General features: G+C 40.3%; 1 protein-coding gene across 1 annotated transcript; it reads right to left on the reverse strand.

Annotated features, from left to right (window-relative positions):
- Window positions 1-9152: 9152 nt before the first annotated feature.
- LOC306644582 (epithelial cell adhesion molecule-like) lies at window positions 9153-21514 on the reverse strand. The gene is made up of 9 exons (XM_079111641.1): window positions 21136-21514; window positions 18314-18421; window positions 17788-18028; window positions 16707-16772; window positions 15415-15478; window positions 14965-15066; window positions 13731-13931; window positions 10505-10549; window positions 9153-9432 (listed from the first exon to the last, which is right to left on the reverse strand). The coding sequence occupies exons 1-9, from the start codon at window positions 21200-21202 to the stop codon at window positions 9391-9393; spliced, it is 936 nt and encodes a 311-aa protein (XP_078967767.1). The 5' UTR covers window positions 21203-21514; the 3' UTR covers window positions 9153-9390.
- Window positions 21515-25487: the final 3973 nt, after the last annotated feature.

The following is a 25487-nucleotide window of genomic DNA, read 5'->3' on the forward strand; positions in this document are numbered from 1 at the left end:
TACAGGACTAACTAATAAGGGTATGGGTTTCTTTCTAAAGATGAAAATTTGTAAATTTACTGTGAAGCTGGGACATAGCCCAGGGGTGGAGTACTTGCGTAGCAAGGCCCTAAAGTCAATTCCAGTACCCTTTAAAAGGGAAAAGAACTGGGTGTGGTGGCATGCACCTGTACTACCAGCTACTCTAGAATTGAGGCAGGAGGATCTTGAGTTTGAACCAGTCTGGGCAACATAGGAAAAATTTGAAGGAAGGAACGACAGGAAGGAAGGAAAAAAAGAAAAGAAGAGAGAAAGAGAGAAGAAAGAGATACGAAGAGAAAGAAAGAAAGAAAGAAAGAAGAAAGAAAGAAAGAAAGAAATAAAGAAATAAGAGAAGAAAGAAGAAAGAAGAAGGAAGGAAGGAAGGAAGGAAAGAAGGAAGGAAGGAAGGAAGAGACAAGAAAAGGGTACAGGTCTATGATTTTGTTAAGAATGGAAATACAGCCTCAACCAGCTAATCAGTGTACTCTGAAAGGCTCCTCAGAAACTGAGATATATAGGAACCACTGAGGATACCCTTAAATAAAAATTCTGATTTAGCAAGTCTGGAGTGGGACCTCTCATTCCAAAGCTCTAACAACACCCAAGTGATGCTAATGCTCTGTTCTGTATGATACTGAATAGTTTTCTCAAGAGAGCACTGGGTTTCAGGTATGGTCAGTGAGAGGCCAGAAGTAAGAGAAAGTGTTATCCATGGAATAGGAACTGAGACTGAGCATAGACAGCAGAAGAGTTTAGAAAAAGAGCAACAAAATTGTTAGGAGTCAAGGAGGGAGAACGAGCTTAAGCAAAGTAGTGTGAAGACTTTGGAGCAGAAAGTTTAGATGAATTGAGGGTTGCAGAAATATATTGAGAAGTCAGTCTCCTGTGGAACAGGTATGGAGGGATTTTAAATATTTGGTGCCATAAGTTAAAGAACTATTTCCTTCTGTTCATTATCGTTAAATTGTATACAACACTTGTTTGTGGTACTGGAACTAAACACAGAGATGCTGTACAACTGAATTATATCTCCAGCTTTTATTTTATTTTATTTTTTTGTGTTGCTGGGGGATTAGACCCCAGGGCCTTGTGCTTGCAAGGCAAGCACTCTACCATCTGAGCCAGATCTCCAGCCCTCCATCTCTTTCTTATTTTGAGACAGGGTCTAAGTTGTCCAGGACGCCTTGAACTTGAGACAGATCTTCCTGAGTAGCTGGGATTACGAACAGGAGTTTCAACATGTTTTGATATACATATCCATAGTGAAATGATTTACTATAGTCAAGCAACTAACACAGCCATTAATTCACATAGTTACCGTTGTGGGGAAAGCACCTAAAATTTACTCTCTTGGTAAATCTGCAGGATACAATACAATATTAACTATAGTCCTCTAGAGTAAGTCTAGAGGTAGCACATTAGATCTCGAGTGGTAGTTCATTCTGTGTAACTACAACTTGGTACCCTTGACCTACATCTACATCTTCCCATTTCCTTCTGCTCCTAGTAATCATCATTCTACTGTTTCTATGTAGTTGACTTTTTGTGTGCGTGGTGGTGGTGCTGGTGGTTGATCCAGGGCCTTGTACATGCAAGGCAAGCACTCTACCAACTGAGCTACATCCCCAGCCCTGTAGTTCACTTTTTAAGAAGCCACATATAGGTGAGCCAGGCGTGGTAGTGCATGCCTGTAATCCCAGGCACTTAGGAGGTTAAAGCAGGAGGATTGCAAATTGAAAAGCCTGCTTCAGCAACTTAGAGAGGTCTTAAGCACCTTGTGAGATCCTGTCTCAAAGAATAAAAAAGACGAGGGATGTAGCTCAGTAGTTAAGCACCCCTAGGTTTAATCCCATGTACAAAAAAAGAGAACTTTTCACATCTAATGCTAAAAACTACTTTAAAAGGAATTCAAGCATAAAATAGCTACTTTAAAGTTAGAAAGCATCTTGGACCATCATTAATTAATTATGAAGCCACCTGTAAGCTTTCTGGTTGGTATTTTAACTCTTTGTATGCTTCTACACTTGCCCCCTTCTGACCCATCCTTCACACCACAGCCAAAGTAACCCAATACTCCACTGGGTATTTACTTAAGTCTTCACATCTCTCATTGCCTATGATATTTTCAAAAGTTTTTTATGGTCTGGGGATATAGCTCACTGTTAGAGCACCTACTGAGCATCCAAGAGGCCCTGGATTCCATTCCCAGTACCACACACAAAAAAAAGATAAATAAAAAGCTTTTGTGATCCTCACTTTGGTGTTGAGGATCAAACCCAGGGCCTTAAGCCTGCCACCGAGGCACATTCCCAGTCCATGATCTTGATCCCATCTAACCTGCACCAGTTCCTCACCCATAATTTACTACACCAGCAAGACCAATCGAACCTCCTCTCAAGGCCCTCTTTCCCAGCAAACTCCCAGTCAAACCAAGTCTCAAGTGAAATTCGGCATATTGGGTAATGCTTCTTCTGCTGTCTCCAGTCTTTGATGATCCTGCTTCTATGACTCCTGACCAACTTACTGTGGCATTCACTTCCACCCTCTATTTAGCTTCACTTTGAACTGCAATTATTTCTGCCTTTTTCCTCCACTAAAGTGAGCTCTATGAAAATCAAGACGGTCTTTCACCTAGCGCCATAACCTTGACTGAACAATAAATTTCTACCTAAGGAACGAACATTTTCAGTAACATTCCATTTGCAACCGAGCGCATAAGGATCAGAACAGAGATCCTTAATTCCCCCAGAATGTTTCTTTCCGTTATCATAACTCAAAGAAAAAAGCAAGAAAGTCAGGAAGGAAAGAGATCAGCATGAACTATCCAGAACATCCAGCCCACACACGGTGAAGTTTGTAGCCCTTCAGGAAGAAAATGACGCTGCGTAGGTGCGGCCAGGAGACAAAAGAGCACTGAATGCCGAGCTGAAGCACACAGCTTCCACGACTCCCTCAAAAAACCACACAGCCATGAAGTGGGGGAGCCGCAGCTAGAATCCAGGGAGCCGGGAGTCCAGGTTGAGCGCTCCGCCATACTTCCCTTCAACTGAAGTGGTTCATCATAGGTCCCCCAGCGGGAACTAACGGAAAAAAATGGAGTGTCCGTGTGAGCAAAATGAAGTGGGTAGCATAAAGAAGTCTCCCAACGCCTCCCGCCACCACTGTAAACCTCCTTCCCGGGCTGTTGGCTGTAATTAAAAGAGCTCTATCATCCCGCCAAGCCGAGACTGCAGGGGATAAACAGAACAAGCTGGCTCAAGAAATACTCCAGGAGGATTCGATAGGAGTCCAGGTGCGGGGAGAATGGGTTTCGGGATGAGCGCCCGCGCCTCCTGGCCGTGCAGGCACCGGTAGGACCTGGAATTCGCCTTGGGAAGCAACGTTCGCGCCCCCCCGGGTTCGGCGCAGGGAAGACGCCCGCCGCCCACTTCCCGACCGGGCACGGGAGCCGCCCACAGGCCTGGGGAGCCCGGTCCTCCCGAGCCCGCACCGCCCAGTCTCAACCGGTTGGTCCCAAGTACTTGATCACCCCCTGGGTCTTGAACACCTCGCGGGCGGCCAGCAGCGCGTCCGTCGCCGTGAGCAGTGTAGAAGTCGCCCCGGTCGAAGAGGCGCACGGTGGTGGTTGGTTTCTCCGGCATGCTCTGGAAGAAGCGCACGAAGCCGACCCTCGGCCGCGCTTTCCAGCTGCAGCGGCTCCTCCTCCTTCGGTTGCACCGCCATTCGGAACCTCTCTACAGACTGGTTGAGAGAACCGCGCGACCCCCGCACACCCACCAGGATGTTTCCCGCCTCCCCTCCCTCGGCCCCCGGCGGCGTCCGGACTCTGCGGACACGTCAATCAGCATCCAGCGCTTGTGCCTCGGTGGGTGGGAGTCCGCCGCTGTAGCCAATCATAAACGGACGCCGTCCAGCTTCCCGCGCACGCTGAGGACTCTGCTTACTGCGCATGGCCTGCGCTAGGTTGTACGCAGACCCTCCGAAGCGAATCCTTAAAATAGATCAGCTCTCCTCCGGGTCTTCCTGGCTGCCCGGCTTGCAGCCCAGGTGGGGCGAGCAGCTAGGATGGGCGGTGACCAGCTGGGAAGTTCCGGGCAGGTGTCGAGTTCATTTTGTGTCGTGAAGCTTGGGGATAAAATCCCTAAGAAGCTTGAAAACAAAACCTAGCCTGCCTTCTCTCAGTATGTTTTTTTTAAACTTATTCCCCGGACTCTCTTTTTCTCTCTAAGCAAACCTGCCACGTCAAGATTACAGGTTTATACTCCACAACCTTTTTACTGCTCCCTGTTAGCCAGATTTTTTCTATTAGCCCATCCGTTGAATTCATTCAGAAACATTGATTTACACCGGGCGGGGTGGCTCATGCCTTTAATCCTAGTGCCTGGAGGCTGAGGAAAGAAGGATAGCAAGTTGAAGACTAGCCTCCGCAACTAAGCGAGGCCCTGTCTCAAAAAATAGGGCTTGGGGACGTAGTGGTTAAGCGCTCTGGGTTCAGTCCCCGCTACCCACCAAAAAATTAATTTAGGGGCCGGGACGTGGCGTATCTTTCGATGGTAAAGTGTTTGACTAGCATGTGGGAGACCCTGGGTTCAATGCCCAACGCCGGAAAGGCGGGGGTCGGGGCGAAGGAAAACATCTATGAGTCCTGCTAATTGCCATTGTGTTCTTGGTTCTGAGGATCACCAGGAAGTAGAAAACTCATGCCTTTGTTGTGCTTACATTCTAATAAATGGGTTCAGATAATGTACTAGATAACCTAAATGTTGCCAAGTGGTTGGGTAAGAAATATATAGGAGGTGAAGGTATTCAAAATCTTTTTAAACCTTAAGCAATGACCTGGAGGAAGTCAGTATTCTTCCTGCTGACTTAACTACCTTAGAAAGTGTTGCATTCTCCTAATGGCTCAACTCTTCCCCCAAAGAAGGAGCCCTCAAATACTAAGCAGCAAAATCACCCTAGGAAATTTTCAAACACATTTCTGATGCCCAGTAATATATAAATGAGTTGTAATTTCTGGAGAAAATCCTTCCAGTCTTTTTTAAAAAGCTTTTGTGGCCCAGAGGAGTGGTACTGGCGCGCCTGTAGTCCCAGCGGCCCTGGAAGTTTTAGTGGAGAATCCCAAGTTCAATGCGAGCATGGGCAATTTAGTGAGATGCTGTGTCGAATTATTTCTATAAAGGGGTGGGGGATGTAATTCCAGTGGTAAAGCCCCCTGCTTTCAATCCCCAAGAAGTACCAAAAAACAAAAACAAAAAACAAAACAAAAAACTCCCTCAGTATTCCTGATAATCAGTTAAACTCAGAAACCAATGGCCTGTGGGTTAGAATTCAGATGCTTTGGTGAATTGAGGAAATCTGGACCATCTGACTGCACATGACCTTCGCAGCAAGGTGACTAACTTGGCAGTACCTCAGGCTTCTTTTCCCACCTCAGACCTGGGGCCATGAATTTCCTTTCCTTTGTACCTTGTGTCTTCTACACACACTTGACCCTCTCTGTCCTTTGGTTGCCAACTCTGGATCTTCCTTCTGTCCTCTGTGGACATCTTAGGAAAGCGTGCACAGCTTCCACAGTGTAATTTAGTTGCATTTCAAGGTCCCACTTAATTCATAGTTTTTATTACAATACTTGCCATATTGTTTTAGGACTATATCTTTCTTAACCAAATACCTGGAAAGGACAGGAATGGATACTTATGTAGGAATATTCATAGTTAATAATATTGGCAAACATTTTATCAACGTCTACTGATTTAGGGGTTTTGTTTTGTTTTGGGGGTTTTTATGGTATTGAGGTTTGAAACCAGGGGTACTTTATCAAGGAGCTATATCCCCTGCCCTTTGTATTTTTTGAGACAGGGTCTTGCTAAGTTGTCCAGGCTGGACTTGAACTTGTGATCCTCCTGCTTCAGCCCCCTGGGATCTGTTTTTTGTCTGTGTGTGGTACCAGAGATTTAACCCAGGGAGCCTTAATCACTGAGTCACATCCCCAATTCTTTTTGTTTGTTTGTTTGCTTATCTAATTTTGAGACAGGGTCTTGCTAAATTGATGAGGCTCATCTCAAACTTGGGATCCTCCTGCCAATGCCTTAAGTTTTTATATATGGTTCCTGTTTGGGGAAGTCGTTACATTTCTGATAAGACTTTAATTGGCATAAAATCTAGAAAATTCATCCAGCTGGCTATTAGCCTTAACAGAGGTCAGTGACCTTTAAGCCAAACTTAGAAGATAGCTGATGATTCCAAATATTCTTTTTTTTCCAAACAAACAAACTGTAGTGTATTTATATGCTGGTGGATGAATGTTGGTACATACAATAGCACAGATGAATCACAGAAATGTTAATACTAAGCAAAGAAAACAGACTCAAAAGAATACTGTTATTTTTTGCCACTGTAACAAATACTTAAAAAGTTGAAATGATTATTTTGGCTCAAAGTTTTAGAAGTTTCAGTCTCCCTATTCAGCTGGCTCTATTGCTTCTGAGACTGTGGTAATGAAACTGGAGTTTGAGACAAACTCCATTCTCCACTTCTGCTGGTGGATGTGGTCTTCAACAGAGAAAGCCCCTTTAGTATTAACAGCTAATCACAGCAAGGCCTACCTGCATCAATTCCTAGGGTCACAGCTGGCAAAATCAGACTCTTTACTACTATACAGCAGCATGTTGCAGTTCTGTGTTGCAGCTCTAAATACTGGGCTATGCCCTCCAGGATTGCACCAGACCTCAGCAGCTCAGTGCCAACTTCTTTCCAGGTTCTGAAGGCTTTAAGAGAGTTTGCCTCCTCTGCACTGTTCTCCTTCACACTGGCTGAAATATGAATGTAATAGCCAGGAGTTAAACTTGCACCAAAGTCATGTAAAATGTCAATCCAGCTTCCTTTCCTTTTGTGAATGCAAACCGAGCAGGTGCTTATGATGCTGTTGAAAGCAGTGGTCTTGAGTTTGAGTTCATATCCCAGCTCAGGCCGTAATCCTAACGACTTAGGTCAGTCACTGTAGGCTGCAAAATGAGAACAGTTCCCATTTTTTTCTTCCTAGGCTGTTGTGAATACACAATAGAAAACGTACGCTCAAGTATTACATGACCTGTAACCTTAAAAAAAAAAAAAAAATTTAAGTCCAGCAGAGTTTCCCATTCTTCTCATGAGATTAATAACAATGACCCTTACTTTTTCCTACAAAATATCATTGAGGATTTGTCATGCTCAAATTAGAATTGGATATGTGCTTGTAATCATTTTGTCTAAGAAGTTTTTTTTTTTTTTTTTTTTTGCAGTGCCAGGGATCGAACCCAGGGCCTTGTGCTTGCAAGGTAAGCACTCTACCGACTGAGCTATCTCAACCCCTTAAGAAGTTGTTTTAAAACCGTGTTTATTCAACCATATAGCTGTAGTAAGTGCTGATGATAAATTCCTATGTAATGTTAATAATTGTGTCTTACTTAAGTTTCATGTATTTCCCCATCCCACTTGGGAAACTGAATTTCTAAACATAACTGGCAAGGGAGTAGGGCTATAGCTTAGTGTAGAATACTTGCCTAGCACACATGAGGTTCTATGTCCAGAATTGAAAATAAATATATAAATGATCAACTTTAGGCAGATAATTTTGGGGTCACTGTATTGTTCAGGAGAGAAGGAATAATTGGTGGCAGAGATCATTGAAAATGTTTAAAAGACATTAGAGAAACATTTATTTCTGAGGACTCACAGGGTCTGGCAACTAGAAGAATGGAATTGAAAAGGAAAGGAATTTTGGACTTGGTTCATGGTATCGGCATTAACTGATTTTGAGAATACAATAGTGAAATAGGGCTGAGGATATAGTTCAGTGGTACAGCACTTGGCTAAGATGCACGAGACCCTCTCTTAAAAAGAGGGAGAGATGAAATAGGTTTGTAGAAGAGGTGAGATCACTGAACACTACCTACATGAAAGTCTGAAATTTAAGATGAACAGAAATGGTAATGGTACATTTGTTATTATCTAGGTTTAGATGGTAACTGAGGCAAGGGAATGGATGAAATTCTCTAGAAGGAAGGACAGAAAAAAAAAGGACAAATCCTGGGAATAGCCATATCAATATGAAGAAAAAAAATCATATGGTCAGTGGAATCATATGAACATTTAGCAGTGACAGCCATGGAGAGTATTCATTACCAGTTAGCCAGTGTTGACCTTAGTAAGAATATCTTCAGAAGAAACAGACTAGGAGGCAAAGTGTTGAAGACTGCCAGTTATTTATTACCCCTTTCAAATTCACCCTTTTTGCCTGCTCTGGAAGTGAATCTGCAGCTTGGTCAGCAGAGGGCACTAGAGAGGCACTGCAGGAAAGAATCCTTTCCTAGAGCTAGTGTGAAGGCCTGTGTTTGTACCATAATCGTTTATTAAGATATTGATAACGTGGCCAGGAGATGGTGGCACACGCCTGTAACCCCAGCAGCTTGAGACTGTGGCAGGAAGATCACAAGTTCAAACCAAGTATCAGCAATTTAGTGAGATCCTAGAGAACTTAGTGAGTTCCTGTCTCAAAAAATAAAAAGGCCTAGGGATGTGGCACTCCTGGGTGATAGATAAAAGATAGACTGATAAAGTGGTGTATTTAAAGCTACTCTAACTCAACCAGAGAAATCATTTCACAACACTGTCTGTCAAATCCTCTTCAGGGCACAGGCCAAAAAACAATCTTAAAATTCATTCAAAATAAAATTGTTTTTCTATGTAATAGTTCTATATTATAATGCATTATATATATTATACATGTATGTATTTGTGCAGAACTCTAATTGATAATTAGCACTCTGAGCATTTTTGTTTTGCTCTAGTTATTGGTGCTGGGGATTGAACCCAGGGCCTTGTGCATGCTAAGCATGCACTGCCACTGAACTATAACCCCAGCTCTCAGAGCATTTTTAAAATCTGATGTGCATGCCAGAAAATTTGATTCAAACAGTTAGGAAATTCAAAATGTTTTATTTCACACTTCATAAAAAAAGTTTTTATGTACAAGTCTTAAAGTAAATGGAAAGGCAACGTCAGTCATGAATGAGACAGTGGTCATTCAAACACTACTGTGGAAGCATATTTAATGCACACTTCAATATTATGCATAAATAATTTTATGCAGCCAAAGTTCCTGGTTTTATATTATTAGATTTGCACATATAAGACACTGGTGAAATTTCAAGATTGGTAATGCCAATTTCAAGCTGCTTACATTGTGAGTACGGGCTCATTATTACAAATATATGATGTTAACCAACAAAATAGTAATCCTCAAAGGTCTTCCTTTTGTTCCATCTTCATATGTAATCCGAGTTCCTTTGATAATTTCCTTTCTTGTAGTTAATCTTCACACTACAGTAGTTATGTACTGAGTTCCCTATGCATCTCACCCATCTCTTTTATCTGAAACAGAGGGAGAAAGTACAGAAGAAATTTTGTTCACTGTGAAATAGTTTTAAAAATAAAATGGCCAAAATTGACTGGGAATAGCAGTATGCTAGACCTTTAAGAATAGATTTTACTAAATGCATGCTATTTTTTTACCTAGAAGAATCAAATCATTTTCTATTATTAATCTTTCATTGTACAAGTGAGGAAATTGAACTTCTTTTAGGGGGGGAGGGATACTGGGGACTGAACCAAGGGGTACTTTACAAGTGAACTACCTTCCTAGTCAACCCCTACCCCCACCAATTTCTTTTATTTTGAGACAAGGTCTCACTAAATTACTGCGGCTGGTCTCAAACTTGGAATCATCCTGCTTCTGTCTCCCAAGTTGCTGTGATTAAGGGATATGCCACTGTGTCTGGCAGGAAACTGAAGTTCAGAATTAAGTGACCTGTCCCAGATCTCACTATTAGTTGTGGGGCAGAACTGAAACACAATGACAGCAGCTCTGTATTATAAGCCCCAATTTTCAGATGAGAAAACATGGAGGTTTAAAGAAATTGTACTGCCTAGCCAATAAGTGGCCAAATTCAGGTCTATATTGCTCTTAAATATATACTATATCATCATTTTGCCTGTATGTTAAAATTCAGTTCAGGGATAGTAACCAGGGCCTGTGGTCACGAATCAGATAAGCCAGATATCTCCTATGGAATGGGAAGAAAATGTTAGAACTTAATGATTTTATTAGATTTTTTTTAATAATCTTTTACATTTCTGTTTTTGTTATTTTATAAAATATTAGTAAGTGGCACCTCTACAATTACAAATAAGTACATAGATATACAAAAACTGGTGAGTATGCAGAAAATGTTATTGATAGAGTTCAAGGACAAATGTGTTCCATTCTAATTCCAAGTGACTACAACACACTAACAATCTGACACTGACTTTATTCTAAGACTATCTCTAAGGCCCTAAGGACCTTCAGTGTAAATGAGATACATCTGTGTCCAGGAAAGAACAGTTATTACTAAGGAATGAGAGACTAAATAGGGCCTTTTTACTATGTAAACAATCCACTTACCTCAGCCTTCTCATACTTTGCTGTTTTTTTCCTCCTGGAAATAACCTGAATGGAAGAAAAATGATTACTACTTTAGAACTGCTACTCACACATTAAAATCTAAATTGACATATGCTTTTTAAAAAAAAAATTTTTTAAATTTTTAGTTGTTGACAGATCTTTATTTTTTATTGATTGATTTATCTGTGCTGCTGAGAACTGAACCCAGTGCATCACTCATGCTAGGAAAGCACCCCACTACTGAGCCACAAACCCAGCCCAGACATATATGCTTTTAATGTACCATAAATCCATCTGAACAATTTCAAAACCTGTCTACAAACATGTTTCTTCTTTTCTTTTTAATATTTTTTATTGTTGATGGACCTTTTATTTATATACTAATTTATAAATTTATTTATTTATATGTGGTGCTGAGAATTGAACCCAGTGTCTCATGCATGCTAGGCAAGCGCTGTACCACTGAGTCATGTTTCTTAAAAAAATTGACTACTAACCTAAAAAAAGGCTACCACAACCATTGAAACAAACCAAAAAATAAATAAGAAAACAAAGAATCATCTTTTAATGCAATTTAACAGTCTGATGTGCATTCTTCTTTTTTCCATATTAAAACAAACATACAAACACATGTATGTAAGTTTGGGGGTCTAAAAATGAGATCATGTGATACCAGTTCCATCTTGGAACAGCCTGATCAACATCAGAGGAACCTTCCAGATCAAAAGGTCTAGACTGAACTCATTCACAAAAGAGCATGGCATGGATATACTATTATTTACTCATGCATCCTCCTGCTAATATACACTCAGGTTGTTTTCCCGATTCATCCTTACAAGTGCTGCAAGACAACTTTGTGCTTCCTTTTTGCAACTTGCAATTTCATTTCTACAGGACAAAGAGATTTCTATGAATCTTTTCCTGTGTTTACTTTGCCATCTGAAATTACTCTTCTATAAAATGTCTGTCCATACCAGTTGCCATCCTTTCTGTAGGGTTCCTATCAGTTCGGGAGGCTGAGGCAGAAGTAGTTCAAAGCCAGCCTCAGCAATTTAGTGGGCCCCTAAGCAACTCAGTGAAACCCTGTCTTTAAATAAAATAGAAAAAAGGGCTGGGGATGTGGCTCAGTGGGTAAGTGCCCCTGGGTTCAATCCCAGTTCCAGGTCAGCCAAGTGCAGTGGTGCATGCAGCACTTGTGAGGCTTAGGCAGGAGGATCCCAAGTTCAAAGACAGTCCCGAGCAATTTAGCGAAGTCCAAGGCAACTTTGCGAGACCCTGTCTTAAAATAAAAAATAAAAAATAGGGCTGAGATGTGACTCAGTGGTTCAGCACCCCTGGGTTCAATCCCTGGTACCCCCCCGCCACCAAAAAAAAAATCTAGGCTAGCCTAAGCAATTCAGTGAGACCCTTTCTTAAAAAGAGAAAAAGAAAAAGGGACTGGGAATGCACCCCTGGGTTCAATCCCTGGTATCAAAAAAAGAAAACAAAAACGTTTAATTTATATATATATATATATATATTCTATTATAGATTTTTTATTTCTTGACTTAGATGGCTTTCCTTACCACAAAGTTACACAAGCATTTTCTAAATTGATTTTCTTGAAACTTATCTTTTTACATTTTGTGTATAAACATGGGTACATTGCCAAATTCCTTTCACCTTACTGGGCTCTGGATACACCTGTCACACACAGTGATGGGGTGACACAGGAATTCAACTTTTATTTTGTTCAGATGGAGCATGGTTACTCCACTGAATTAAAAATATAGGGCTAGGGCTATAGCTCAGAGGCAGAGCACTTGCCTAACATGTGTGAGGCACTGGGTTCAATCCTCAGCACCACATAAAAATAAAGTTATTATGTCCATCTACAACTAAAAAAAAAATTAAAAATATAAGTTCCCATATACCCTCAAATCTATTTCTGAATTCTGTTGTGTTGAACTTTATTGATGCTGAGCAAGCCTTCCAAGTTACTGGGATTACAGAGTGCACCATCCTGCTTGGCATTCATTCACTACAGAATTATAAAAGTAGGGGGGAAAATTAAGACTTTGCTTCATTTAATGTTTTAGAACATGAATGCAATTTTTTTTTTTTTTTTTTTTTTTTTTTTGGGTACCAGGAATTGAACCCAGGGGAACTAAACCACTGAGCCACGTCCCCAGCCCCTTTTTTATTTTGAGACAGGGTCTCACTAGTTGCTTTGGACCTCACTAAATTGCTAAGACTGGCTTTTAACTCTCAATCTTCCTGCCTCAGCCTCCTGAGTGCTGCGATTACAAGTGTGTGCCACTATGCTCTGTATTTTTTTTTAATTAACTTTTTTTTTTCTTTTATTGCCATGCTAAGGATTGAACCCAGGGTTTCATAGATGCAAGGCAAGTACTCTCCCACCAAGCTACATGCATAGCTCATAATTTTTAACAATACATCCTTAAGCCCATGACATGGTGCACACCTGTAATCTCAGCAATTTGGGAGGCTGAGGTAGGAGGATCACAAGTTCAAGGCCAGCCTCAGTAATTTAGCAAGACTCTAAGCAACTCAGTGAAATCCTATCTCAAAATAAAAAAGGATTGGAGACTAGCTCAATGGTAAAGTGCCCCCAGTACTTAAAAAAATAAAATAAAGGAATATATTCTTAAACATATACATGAGACCCTGAGTTCAATTCCCAGGACTGGGGGCAAAAGATTAAGTAAAACAATATATCCTTGCTGGGTGCCTCAACACACAACTGTAATCCCAGCAGCTCAGGAAGCTAAGGAAGGAGGATTGCAAGTTCAAAGTCCAGCCTCAGCAATTTTGCACTAGATCAATAGTGATAATAGCCCTAAGCAACTCAGTTAGACCTGGATTCTAAATAAAATGCAAAAAAAAAAAAAAAAAAAAAAAAGAAACAAAACAGCTGGGGATGTGGTTCAGTGGTTGAGTGCCCCTGGGTTCAATCCCCAGTACAAAAATATGAGAATAGATCCTTGCCGGTGTAGTGGCATATGCCTGTAATCCCAGCAACTTGAGAGGCTGAGGTAGGAGGATTGCAAGTTAGAAGCCAGCCTCAGCAACTTAGTGAGATAATATCTCAAAATAAAAAATGAAAGGTCTGGGGATGTGGCTCAGTGGTTAAGAGCCCCCAGGGTTCAATCCCCAGTACCGGGAGAAAAAAAAAAAAAAAAAAAGGCTATATCCTTAAATGAAATTTTACTTGTTCTGTACTTACCAGCACAACAATACCAGCAATAACTGCTATTGTCACAACCACAATGACAGCTATAATACCAGCTTTTAGGCCCTGCATTGAAAATTCTGGGGGTTTTTCATCAAGATAGTAAATAAATGTTTGACCAGGATCCAGATCTAGTTGTTCCCCATCTACTTTCAGGTCTATTTTTGATGTACGGAACAAGGATTGCCCTTTTACCTATAATAAAAAGGAGAAAAACAAAAACATTTAAGAAAACAAATTTCAGTTACTTACAATTATATGCAATTATATACCAAAAGGACTGCAGCAAATTATTACTGGGTCATGGTCCCAGTAATAATTATCTGATCCACTGAAATCTTTGAAAAATTACAGTAAAATTTCAAACATATACAAAGTTAGATTCATATAATGAAGCTTATGTACCTAACACCCTAATTAAAAAATATTAACATATAACCAATCCTATTTCATGTATTCATCCTTCTATTCCTGTTCCCCACTCAAGCCCAGATTTTAAACAAAAGCCTGGCATGGTGATACATGCCTGTAATCCTAGTAGCTCAGGAGGCTGAGGCAGGAGGATTATGAGTTCAAAGCTAGCCTCAGCAAAAGTGAGGTGCTAAGCAACTTGGCAAGCCCTGTCTCTAAATAAAACACAAAATAGGCTACGGATGTGGCTCAGTGGTTGAGTACCCCTGAGTTCAATCCCTGGTACCCAAAACAAAAAACAAAACAAAAAACAAAACAAAAAAAACAAACAAAATCTCAGATTCGATAGAAATACCTCATTATCACATATTAAAGTTTAAACAAAACTTTTTGTAAACAAAATATTTCAATCACACTAGTTACATAGCTTTTTTAAAAATGTAAACTCTGGCCCATGCAAATTATTAGTTGAATGGGGGAGAATATACACACGAGGTAACTACCAGGGAGGTAATAAATATAAGAGAGAAGAGGCCTAGGGGTATAGATCAGTGGTAGATTGTTTTTCTGGTGTGCTCAAGGCCTTGGGTTTGATCACAGCACTACAAAAAAAAAAAAAAAAAAAAAAAAAAAAGGAAGAAATCTAGGCAGAAAAATCTGATAAAGACATAAAAATATACAAACAAGTAAGAACAGTATATGTGAATGACAGAGAGGACAAACTTCATTATGATAGAAGAATCACTTAGAGATATGGTTGAACTGTTTATCGAGAAAAAGGTAATAAAGATCTTGAATAAAATAAGTTTATACTTACATCTTTTTCAAAATAATAAGCCACATCAGCTATGTCCACATCATTTTGAGTTTTCTGAGAAGAATTTTGCACCAGATCAATAATGATAACATTATCCTCATACTGAGGGAAACATCAGAAAATACAAAATTATTAATGTAATCAAAGGCATACAAAAATATCATCATTCAGTAGAATATTTAGGGTTTGGTTTTCTGTAATCTACGTGTACCAGTGTTCCTTTCCATTACTAGGTAAATATATCACTAATAGCTGAAAAACATATCCAAGGGAATAAGACAGCAAAACTGGGGCTTTCAAAAGCTATGGAAGGTAAATACCAACAAGGATTTCACATTAAGTATCCAGGACTTTTGCTGCTACTCAAATGCATTTATTGACTGCCCTTATGCCCAAACAATACTGTCCCACCAATTTTCAGCTAAAGCTCATTTATCAAAAAAATCATACCAGAATATTTGTGATAAATTTTGGATCCAGCAGATAACGAGTGGACATCATTTCCTGAAGTGCACTGTAAATAATAAAAAATCCGTGTTTTTAAAAAAATTGTGTACAATTTTTTAACTAAGCAGGTAGCTTGAGGTCTATGGTCATTGTTTCAAAGTTGTTGTTGTTGTTATTATTTTGGTTAGTACTGGGGATTGAACCAGGGATGCTCTACCATTGAGTTACATACATCCCCTATAGTTTTTATTTTTTGACACAGGGTCTAGCTAAATTGCCCAGGCTGGCCTTAAACTTGTGATCCTCCTGTTTCAGCCTCCTGAGTTGCTGGAATCACAGCCTTAAGCCACTATGCCTGGCAGTGTTAAGATTTTCATGGCATTTTGCAACTACTGCAACAATAATAATTGGTTCTGGCTAGCATCATCCATTATTAACAAAACAGTCTGAATAGAAAGAGAATATTCACAGAGTATCCAAGTATCTGCCAATAGTTTATTACTTACAAGGAGGAAAATGTTAACTCTACCAGTGGAGAAACCTGGGGACATCACTTTAAGTGGTTAACATTACCAGTGAAGGGGCAAGGTTAACACCATGGACCTCCTGATGTGAGTACTAGAAAGGACATGAGATCACTTAAGTAGTTTTTCTATCAAAAATGTAAACCCTGCCTGGTGTGGTGGCACCTGTAATCCCAGTTACCAGGCAGGCTAAAGCAGGAGTATTCCAAGTTCAAGGCCAGCCTGAGTAACTTAGCAAGACTCTGTCTCAAAATTTAAAAAAAAAAAAAAAATCGGAATACCACTCAGTGGTAAAGTACCCTAGGATTCGATCCCCAGGACTGGAGTGGGGGAGTCTACTACAAAGAATTTCAATGGGAAAACTGACATGATATAAGATTTTGGTCAACTTCCTAAATTTGATCATTATACAGTGATCTTATTACATAAGATAATGCCTTTTGTTCTTAGGAAAAGATACACTAAAGTAGGGGACAGGGACATGACACCTACAACTTGCTCTCAAGTGGTTCTAGGAAAAATATCTGTATATGTACAGATAGATATAAAGCGCACACACAAACACATAAAAGACAATGTGGCAAAATGTTAACTGGTGAATCTGAGTGAAGGGAATACAGGAATTACTATACAATCATTACAAATCTATTTCAAAAATTTATTTCAAGAAAATAAGAAAAGGCATTTAGACTTGGTTTTTCTAATGGTGCAGAATGAAAAGATTTGAGAAGCAATTGTGTAAGGAATTAGGATCCATATAATTGTACTTACGTCTGCAAACTTTGAGCATTGTAAGGTTTTTCCCTTGCTTTGTGTTTTAATTCAATGGTGATCCTGCTGTAAAGTAAAAAGACAGTGACAACAGTCTATAACTTAATCTTCCACACTAATTTCCTAATAAGCAAAAAAAATAGTAAAATTCCCAAGTGGAATTACCATGGAGCTCACAAAACAAGGATTGTTACAGTAAATAAATATGCCCATAATTTTTTCCCTTACTCTCACACATCCTTCATATAGCACCCATCCAGAGAGAACACCCTTTCTAATATTGATCCCCCAACTTCTGGCTACAACATATAAAGTCACATGAAAGTGAAAGCTAAACTAGCTGTATCGGGCCCTATTCAAGTAAAAAGACAAAAGGGGACTGAAAGAACCCGAGAAAATTGACCATGACAGAACTGGAGAGTCAGTGCTTTGGGCTTGACACCTTTCCAGGTTCCAGCTCCTTCCAATAAAGGCTTGTTAGCCTAAGCCAGCTTGAGTGTGTTGCTATTCCTTTCCATTAAATAATCCTGGAGGCAACCATCTCTCCCCACCAACCTTTTCTTGGGGATTGGACCTACAGCCTTTCTACACTGAGCTCCAGCCCTCGTATCTCACTTTTACAACAATAAATAAGCAAATATGTAAAAAGTTTAAGTTACATACATTTAACACCTGTAATCCCAGTGGCTCTGAGGCTGAGGCAAGAGGATTTTGAGTTCAAAGCCAGCCTCAGCAACCCAAGCAACTCAGTAACACCCCGTCTCAAGATAAAATATAAAAAAAGGCTGGGGATGTGGCTCAGTGGTTAAGTACCCCTGGGTTCAATTCCCAGTACCAAAAACATATATATATGTCTACATATTAAATTCATACACTGTCTCTGGAAGGTGATGGACTAAATTGATGACAACAGTTCCAGGTAAGTACACTGGGTACATGAGGAGCTGGGATGGGACAGAAAGGATTACACCCTTTCCTATCTTTTGAATTCTAAACCACGAAATCATATTGCATATTCAAAAACAAACTTAACTAAATGAATCTGAAATGTAAGGAAACTAATACTGGCAGCTCCACTTACAAGGTCCTCACTCGTTCAGAGCAGGTTATTTCAGTGTCCTTATCAGTTCTTCGGACCCCTGCAGTGTTCACGCACCAGCATGTGGCAGTGCCATTGCACTGCTTGGCTTTAAAGAGCCCTTTCTCGTCACAGTCAGGGTCATAAAGCCCATCATTGTCCTGGATTGCCCCTTCAGGTTTCACTCTTCTCCCAGACTTAGAGTAAGTCATTTCTGCCTTCATCACCAAACATTTGGAAGCCACTGAAAAGAAAGTTTAATGTCAAACTGAAAAATAACTGTAGTTTTACTTGCACAGGGAAAAACGCTTTTAATTTAACACTAAACTCCCAGGCCAAAGATTATTTCATACCTCCATTTTCCCACACTTAATTACTTACTGAAGATAAGAAGCTTCAGATGTAGGATAATTATGACAAAACAACATAATTCAGTTTTGAGCCAATAAAACTCTTCCCAACTTGAAGCACATCAATTAAAAAACTCTTATCAAGATAAGCTTAGAGGCAATAAGAATATCTTACTCACGTTTGGAACAAATGATAGTATTTTTTGTACCAATGGATGTACACTGGCATTCATCATTTTCATTCATAAAGCAGTCTGTGGTCAGCTTATAGTTTTCACAGAGACATTCTAGAGAATAAAAATTAATTATATATATATATATACATACATATACACACACACAAATATATACATACACAAAATTTAAAACATGGATCCAGTTGAGTAGGGTGGTGCAATCCTGCAATCCTAGTGGCTCAGGAGGCTGAGGCAGGAGGATTTTGAATTCAAAGCCAGCCTCAGAACTTAGCTAGGCCCTAAACAACTCAATGAGACTGTCTCCAAAAACAAAAACAAAAACAAAAAAAAAGGTGGATCCAACGATCAACCGATATCCTTGCTAAATTATGTTCTGACAATAAAAAGCCCAAGTTACAGGGACACAAGAGTCTTAAAAAGTGGTCCTGAATGTTTTTTCAGCTATAGTTGAAGTGCTCCCTAACTTCCTGGCACCTGCTACACAGTTTGTATATACTATACACACACATAGCCTAATCTGTACTCATTCCCATTTCAATTTTGTTTTTCTTTTCTTTTTTTTTTTTGTAGTATTAGGGATTGAACCCAGGTTCTTGTGCATGCCAGGCAAGCCCTCTAACACTGAGTATATCCTGGGCTCCCCATTTCAATTTTTTTAAACAATTGTTTTTTGTTTTTTTGTTTTTGTTTTTGCAGTGCTTGGGACTGAATCCAGGATTCCAAGCATACACTCTATCACTGAGCTACACAATGCTGGTAAACACAGCTCTCCAAAGGTCATTATCAGCTTTGCCTTTGCTATACTTCTACTTTCAGCTCTGTCCCTTCTTTTGTCCTGTTAATCCCTGCCTTTCAGTTACTCAGTTATTGCCTCTTTTCTTTCTTTCTTTTTTTTTTTTTTTTTGGGGGGGGGGGTGTTTACCGGGGATTTAACCCAGGGTCAATTTAACACTTAGCTACATCCCTATCCCTTTTTATTTTGAGACATGGTCTCCCTAAATTGTTTAAGGGCTTCGCTAAATTGCTGAGGCTGGCCTTGAACTTGTGATCTTCCAGCCTCAGTCTCCACTCACTGAGATTATAGGTAAGTAACACCATGCCTGACTACTACGCGAGTTTCTTAAGGTATGCTTTCTTCCGGGCTTAGTAGGAAAATTTTCAACCTTTAGAGCATTTCTTTTTACTTTTTTTCTTTCTTTCACTTTTTTTTTTTTTTTAAGGCAGGGTCTCACTAAATTGCCAAGATTGGCCTTGTGATCCTTCTGCTTCAGCCTCCTGAGTCCTTGGGATTACAGGCATGTGCCACCAAGCCCAGCTAACGTTGAAAAATCACACTTTATATTAAATGTAGGTGCATCTTTATTTGTTTCCTAACTACATCAAATCACAGTATCCAATTTTGAAAGTGTAGCACCCATTCTGGTATTGATTTCAGTTTGTTTATCCTTGACTACCTCAAATGTTCATTTTAACTTCAAATTGGCAAACCCATCTAACTGCCCCTTTGTCTTTTCCTCTTGGCACAGTACTAGGGTTTGAAGCCACGGGTGCTCTAGCACTGAGCTACATCCCCAGCCCTTTTTATTTTGAGAAATGATTTACTAAATTGCCCAGGTCAGCCTCCAATTTGTGATCCTCAGGCCTGTGACACTACATCTAGCCCTTCCAATCCCTTTATCTGTCTAGTTAAGATAGTGCAGATATTTAAAAAACATGACAAAAAATTTTTATATCAGCACTTTATATCCCATGTATCCTATTAGTTTTAATTTTCCCATTTAAGTTGCAATTTAAGATTAAGTATTTAGCTCAAGATTCAAGGTAGAAAAACATGACTTGAAAGCTTTGGCCAATTCTCCCTACTTTTAGACACCATCTTACAAATAAACCAAACAACCACAGTCAAGGTATTTCAGAGCAAGAAGAACTGGAATTCAACTATACTTCCAACATTTGGATACTAGGGCTATAGATTGTTCACCCACCATTGAAATCTTGCTTTTAAAGTCTAAAGGAAATGGAAAACTCTGGATGCTATGAGGGGGGTGGGGAGATATAAACCTACACGTTTAGATTTAGGGCAGCGTTTAGAGCAATGTCTAAAGGAGAAGTATACTCAATTATTAATTATGGGATTCTCGAAGTGGTGGGCTTATGAGACTTTTACCCCTTACAATCACCTTTATTTCTGCATTCCCTACAATAAACTTGGTCTAAGCTCATATGATTCTTAGAAAAGGGAAAATACGTCTGGCAGTCAAGTCCCAGAAGGCTCGTCTCCCGCGCGCAGGTGCATAGCGGCCCTCACAGCTACCTGTCCCTGCCCGAGGCCCGGGGACATCCGGGGCCCGCTGCAGGTGTCCGGGGGAGAGGCGGGCGGGACAGCAGCGGTCACAAAGACTCCGCTATCGAACCCGACAGCTTTCGAATCCAAAGTCGGCTGGAGCCGGGGGAGGTGGGCGCGCCCCGGCTTGAGGTACGGGTTCTGCGGCCTCTGGAGCCCCAAACGTGCTCACTCCGATCCCCGCCAGCCCCTTCGCCCCAACCCGGGTCCTTTCTCTAAAGAAGTGCAAAGGGCGGCTTCTCTCTCCGTCCGCAGCGAGTGGGCGCCTTCTCACCGCCTCCTGGGTGCGGAGGACCTGGGCCCGCGCACTGCCCGCGCCGTCCGGCTTTCGGGCGGGAACGCGTGGGCTCTCGGTCTCCTCCTCACTATCCTCGAGTCCGGCGCCGAAGGCCGCGGAGCCCCTCCGGGCCCAATACCGCCCGGCCCAACTGCGCAACTCCGCTCCAGGTCCGCGCCTCACCTTTCTGAGCCGCGGCCGTCGCGGCTGCGAGCAGGAGTCCGAACGCGAGGACCTGAGGGGGCGCCATGTTGCGTGCGCGCCGATTAGAGGGGCGCGGGGTTGTTCCGGGACTCGCCGAAGGCTCGGTGGAGGGAGTGGGGCTCCGGAAGCCACTGGACGGCCGGGCGGCGCGAGGCCTGGGGCGCGCGGATGGACCGGACTCAGGTGCGAACTCGCCAAGGACTGCGCGCTCTGGGCGGGGTGGAGCGCAGATCCGCCAGACCTGGCGGCCCCGCCCCTCGGCCCCCTCCCGGGGCCGCTCACCTTGGTCCGCCAGTACCGGGAGGTGAGTCACCGCCTGGGGGCGGGGAAAGCGGCAGGCTCCCCTTCCCCAGCCCCGGCGGCCGTCGGCGTGCGGCCCCCACCCCAGTGTGCCCCGCGTGCGGCTGCCCAGAGCTTCCCACCTGCGAAAGAAGATAGGTCTCTTGGTGGCCCCGAGTAGGTTAGAAAATCCTCCTTTCGTCCAAAGGAGCCTTTGTGTACTTGAGAACGGGGGTGGGTGGGGGGTTGCGGGGACTGGGAGCGTGACATAGAAACTAAAATGGAATACGGAGGAAACGGAGAACCACCCGAAGCGCAATAAAAAAGATGACCTTTGAGCTTTGCCTGGCGGTTTATTGTACTCCTTTGAAACTAGACAAAGAATTTCCCTGGCTCCCTGACGATGACAAATTCGTGTGTTCTTTAAAACTCTCAGTGATCCCTTTTCACGTAAGCATTTTGGGCTCTTGATGATATAAGAAAAGGTATTCCCTTGGAGCCTAATGATGGGAACCGAAATTGCTTCAGTTTTGATTAATATTAGAGAAAAAAAATTTAGGAAAGTGGAAACAAAAGACAATAATATGTTTCAATGCAAATGAATTCAAACTATTATTAGTCTTAATTGTACTATTTGAAGTTTTTAATAACTATTAAAGCATAGGTTTTTTTAATACTTTTTTTAAAAGTTGTACTATCGTTATAACCTGTTGAAAAGAAACTTTTTATCTGCTTAAATCCTGGGAGTAAGTTCAAAAGAGGAAAAATTAAAAAGCAAATTAAAGATTCAACTAAATTTGATTAGTTTTCATATAGCTATGTTAAGTCAAAGATTATGCTTTTATTGAACAATAACTAAAGTTGTATTCTGTTGAAGTGCAAGAAAAATTGATTAGTGTAAATAATTACAGTTATAAGTACCCCTGTAATTTGAATTTTACCTGGTACATTAATTAAACTATCTAATTTTTAAATGATTGACATTTTCTCCCTAGTTGGGGTTTCACTTTCTAGGTTCCTACCTGGTGGGCTCAAGTTATCTCTCCCCTCAGCCTCCCAAGTAGCTGGGACTACAGACATGTGCCGCCACCCCAGCCATGGCTGACATCTTAAGGAAATCCTGTTCGGTGTTTTAAATCTAAAGTGAACTGCTAGATCTGGTTTTGGAACGTTGTGATCTGTTGAGCAAGCTGTTTCCATGAAAAGAATATTACTAATAAACCAGGAACAAGTTAACAGATTTTTGTTGTCTGCTAAATTTGTAATGACTTAAGGAAGTTGAACCCTTTGGCTCCTAAGTACACATACTTTTCTCAAAAATAATCTAACTAGTTATTTTGGCTCTATTTGCAAAATGTTCCACTGTCAGGTCTACATCAATTACCTAATCAAGGAGAAACTCACCGTCTTAAAATTTGACAGCTGTTTACTAAATTATTTGTTACAATAAAGTGAACTGACAGTAAACATGATTATTAAATGAGAAAATCTAATCATTCTCTGATTCACAACATCCTAGGTATTGTTTGTTTTTAGCTCTTTAATGCCTTCTCAATTTGTCATTCATTGCTGAAAATTGCTCTCATTCTATGCTTTGATTTGAACATTTTGTAATTCCAGCACCATATCTTAAAACATTTGTTAATATTTTTATAGGACTTCCTACCTAAGTATGCTCTTAAAATTATTCTCAAGGGGCTAGGGCTGTAGCTCAGTAGTAGAGCACTTGCCTTGCCTGTGCAAGGCACTGGGTTCCATCCTCATCACCACATAAAATAAATAAATATATTTTAAAAATTATTCTCAGATTTTATGGGTAGTTTTTTAATTTTAATAGCAGTTGGATAATAGTATTTGACTAAGAAATAAATATGACAATATTAAATATTGTAGTTAAGCTTTTCTACCCCAACTTCTGCAGTCCATCAACTAACCCAATTAGAAAGCCAACCCAGTGCACACCTGTAATCCCAGCCTTTGAGAGTCTGAGGAGAAGGGCAGGCTCTTGGGCAACCTCAGCAAAACAGTGAGATCCTGTCTCACAATAAAAAGAAATGGGGATGTTGCTCAGTGGTAAAGTGCCCTGGATTCAATCCCCAATACCAAAAGAAAAAAGAAAAAATTGCCAGCCGGGTGTGGAGGCAATAGACTTGGGATATTGATAATGACTTTCTCTTTAATGTTAAAGAATGCTTTTAGCCAGGGGCACCTGTGGGACTCACCTGTGATCACAGCTGCTTAGGAGGCTGAGGCAGGAGGATCACAAGTTCAAAGCCAGCCCCCAGCAACTAAGTGAGACCCTGTCTCAAAATTAAATGTAGCTCAGTGGTTATTTCCCCACTACCAAAAAAGAAGTCAGTTAACCTTTTATAAGTCTGTTTCTGAACTCTTGTTTCATCCACATATGTCTGTCCTTGCTCTAGTACTACGCTACGTTGATCACTGAGTCTTATAATCAAATAATAGAAATCCTTTTGTGGTTGTTTTTCAAAGCTGTTTTGGCTATCCTTGGTCCTTTGTATTCCCATATTAATTTTAGTATCATCTGATCAATTTCTTCAAAACAGCTTGCTTGAATTTTGTTTATTTACTTTTTTTGGTTCTGGGAATTGAACCCGGGACTTTGAACATGCTAAGCATGTGTGCATTACTACAGAGCCTACACTGCCCAGTCTGTTTGTGTTTTTAAAACTTTTTTCATTATGTCTAAATTCTCAAATTTATTGGCATAAAATTGTTCATAATATTTCCCAATGTGTTTTGAATATCTGTTGAATAAGTACATGTTTTCTTTTATTCCTTTTATGAGTAATTTGTATCACCCCTCCTTTATATATTGTCAATCTAGTTATAGATTTCTAATTTTATATTATTTTTGTAAAAGAACTAATTTGGGATTTTATTGGTTTTCATTAATTGTTTGTTTTGAGACAGGGTCTCACTGAGTTGCTTAGTACCTTGCTTTTGGTGAGTCTGGCTTTGAACTCAAGATCCTCCTTTCTCAGCCTCCCAAGCTGCTGGTATTTCAGGTGTGCACGGTTTTTATTTCATGGATTTTCTTGCTTTTGGTGCTGGGGATTGAACCCAGGACTACATGCATGCTAAGCAAGCACTCTACCACTGGTCTATACCCGCTGTCCTCTTATTTTTATTATTTCTATCTTCTTTTTACAGTGGATTGAACTTTTTTCCTAACTTTCTAAGGTGAAAACTTATGACAATGATTTTAGACCTTTCTTCCCCATATCCTAACCATTTAAGCTTATATCACTACTTTAGCTGTTTCCTATAAATTTTGATATGTTGTTTTATAATCATCATCCAGTTCCAGATGGTTTCTAGTTTCCTTTATGATGTTTCATTGATCCATAGATCACTTAATAATGTGTTGTTTAATTTCCAAATATTTAGAGATTGTCCATATACATCTTTGCTATTGATTTCTAAATTAATTTCAACAACAAACTGGGTGATTTTAATCCTAAATTTATCAAAACTTGTTTTATGGGACTTGGAATATAGCTAAGTAGAGTACCTGCTTAGCTTGCTTGAGGGCCTATGTTCCATCCCCAACACCAAAAAAAAAGTGTTTTATAACCCACCATATGGTACATATTGTTTAATGTTTCATATGTACTTGACACTGAATATTTTGGTAGGTGGAGTGTTAGGTAAATACCAACTGAGACAAACTGGTTGGTAGTGTTGTTCAGATCTTTTAGCTTTCTGCCCAATTCTGTCTGTTAGTAGAATTGAAAGGAGAATGTTAAATATCCAACTATAATTGGGGATATTATAACCAAATTTATTATGAACAAATCTATTTTCCCTTTCAGTTCTATCGATTTTTGTTTATGTATTTCAAAACTGTTACATTAGATGTATACATGTTTTCAATATTTATTATGAAATTTTTCAAATGTAGAGAAAATTTGAAAAAATTTTAAAATCAAATTGTATACCTACCTATGAGTATACATATAATGTTTCCCATACTTGCTGAATCATGTACCTACCTGTCTGTCTTATTATTTTGATGTACTTAGAAGCCT

This window comes from Sciurus vulgaris (assembly GCF_902686455.1).
Source record: "Sciurus vulgaris genome assembly, chromosome: 14".
NCBI classification, from domain to species: Eukaryota; Metazoa; Chordata; class Mammalia; order Rodentia; family Sciuridae; genus Sciurus; species Sciurus vulgaris.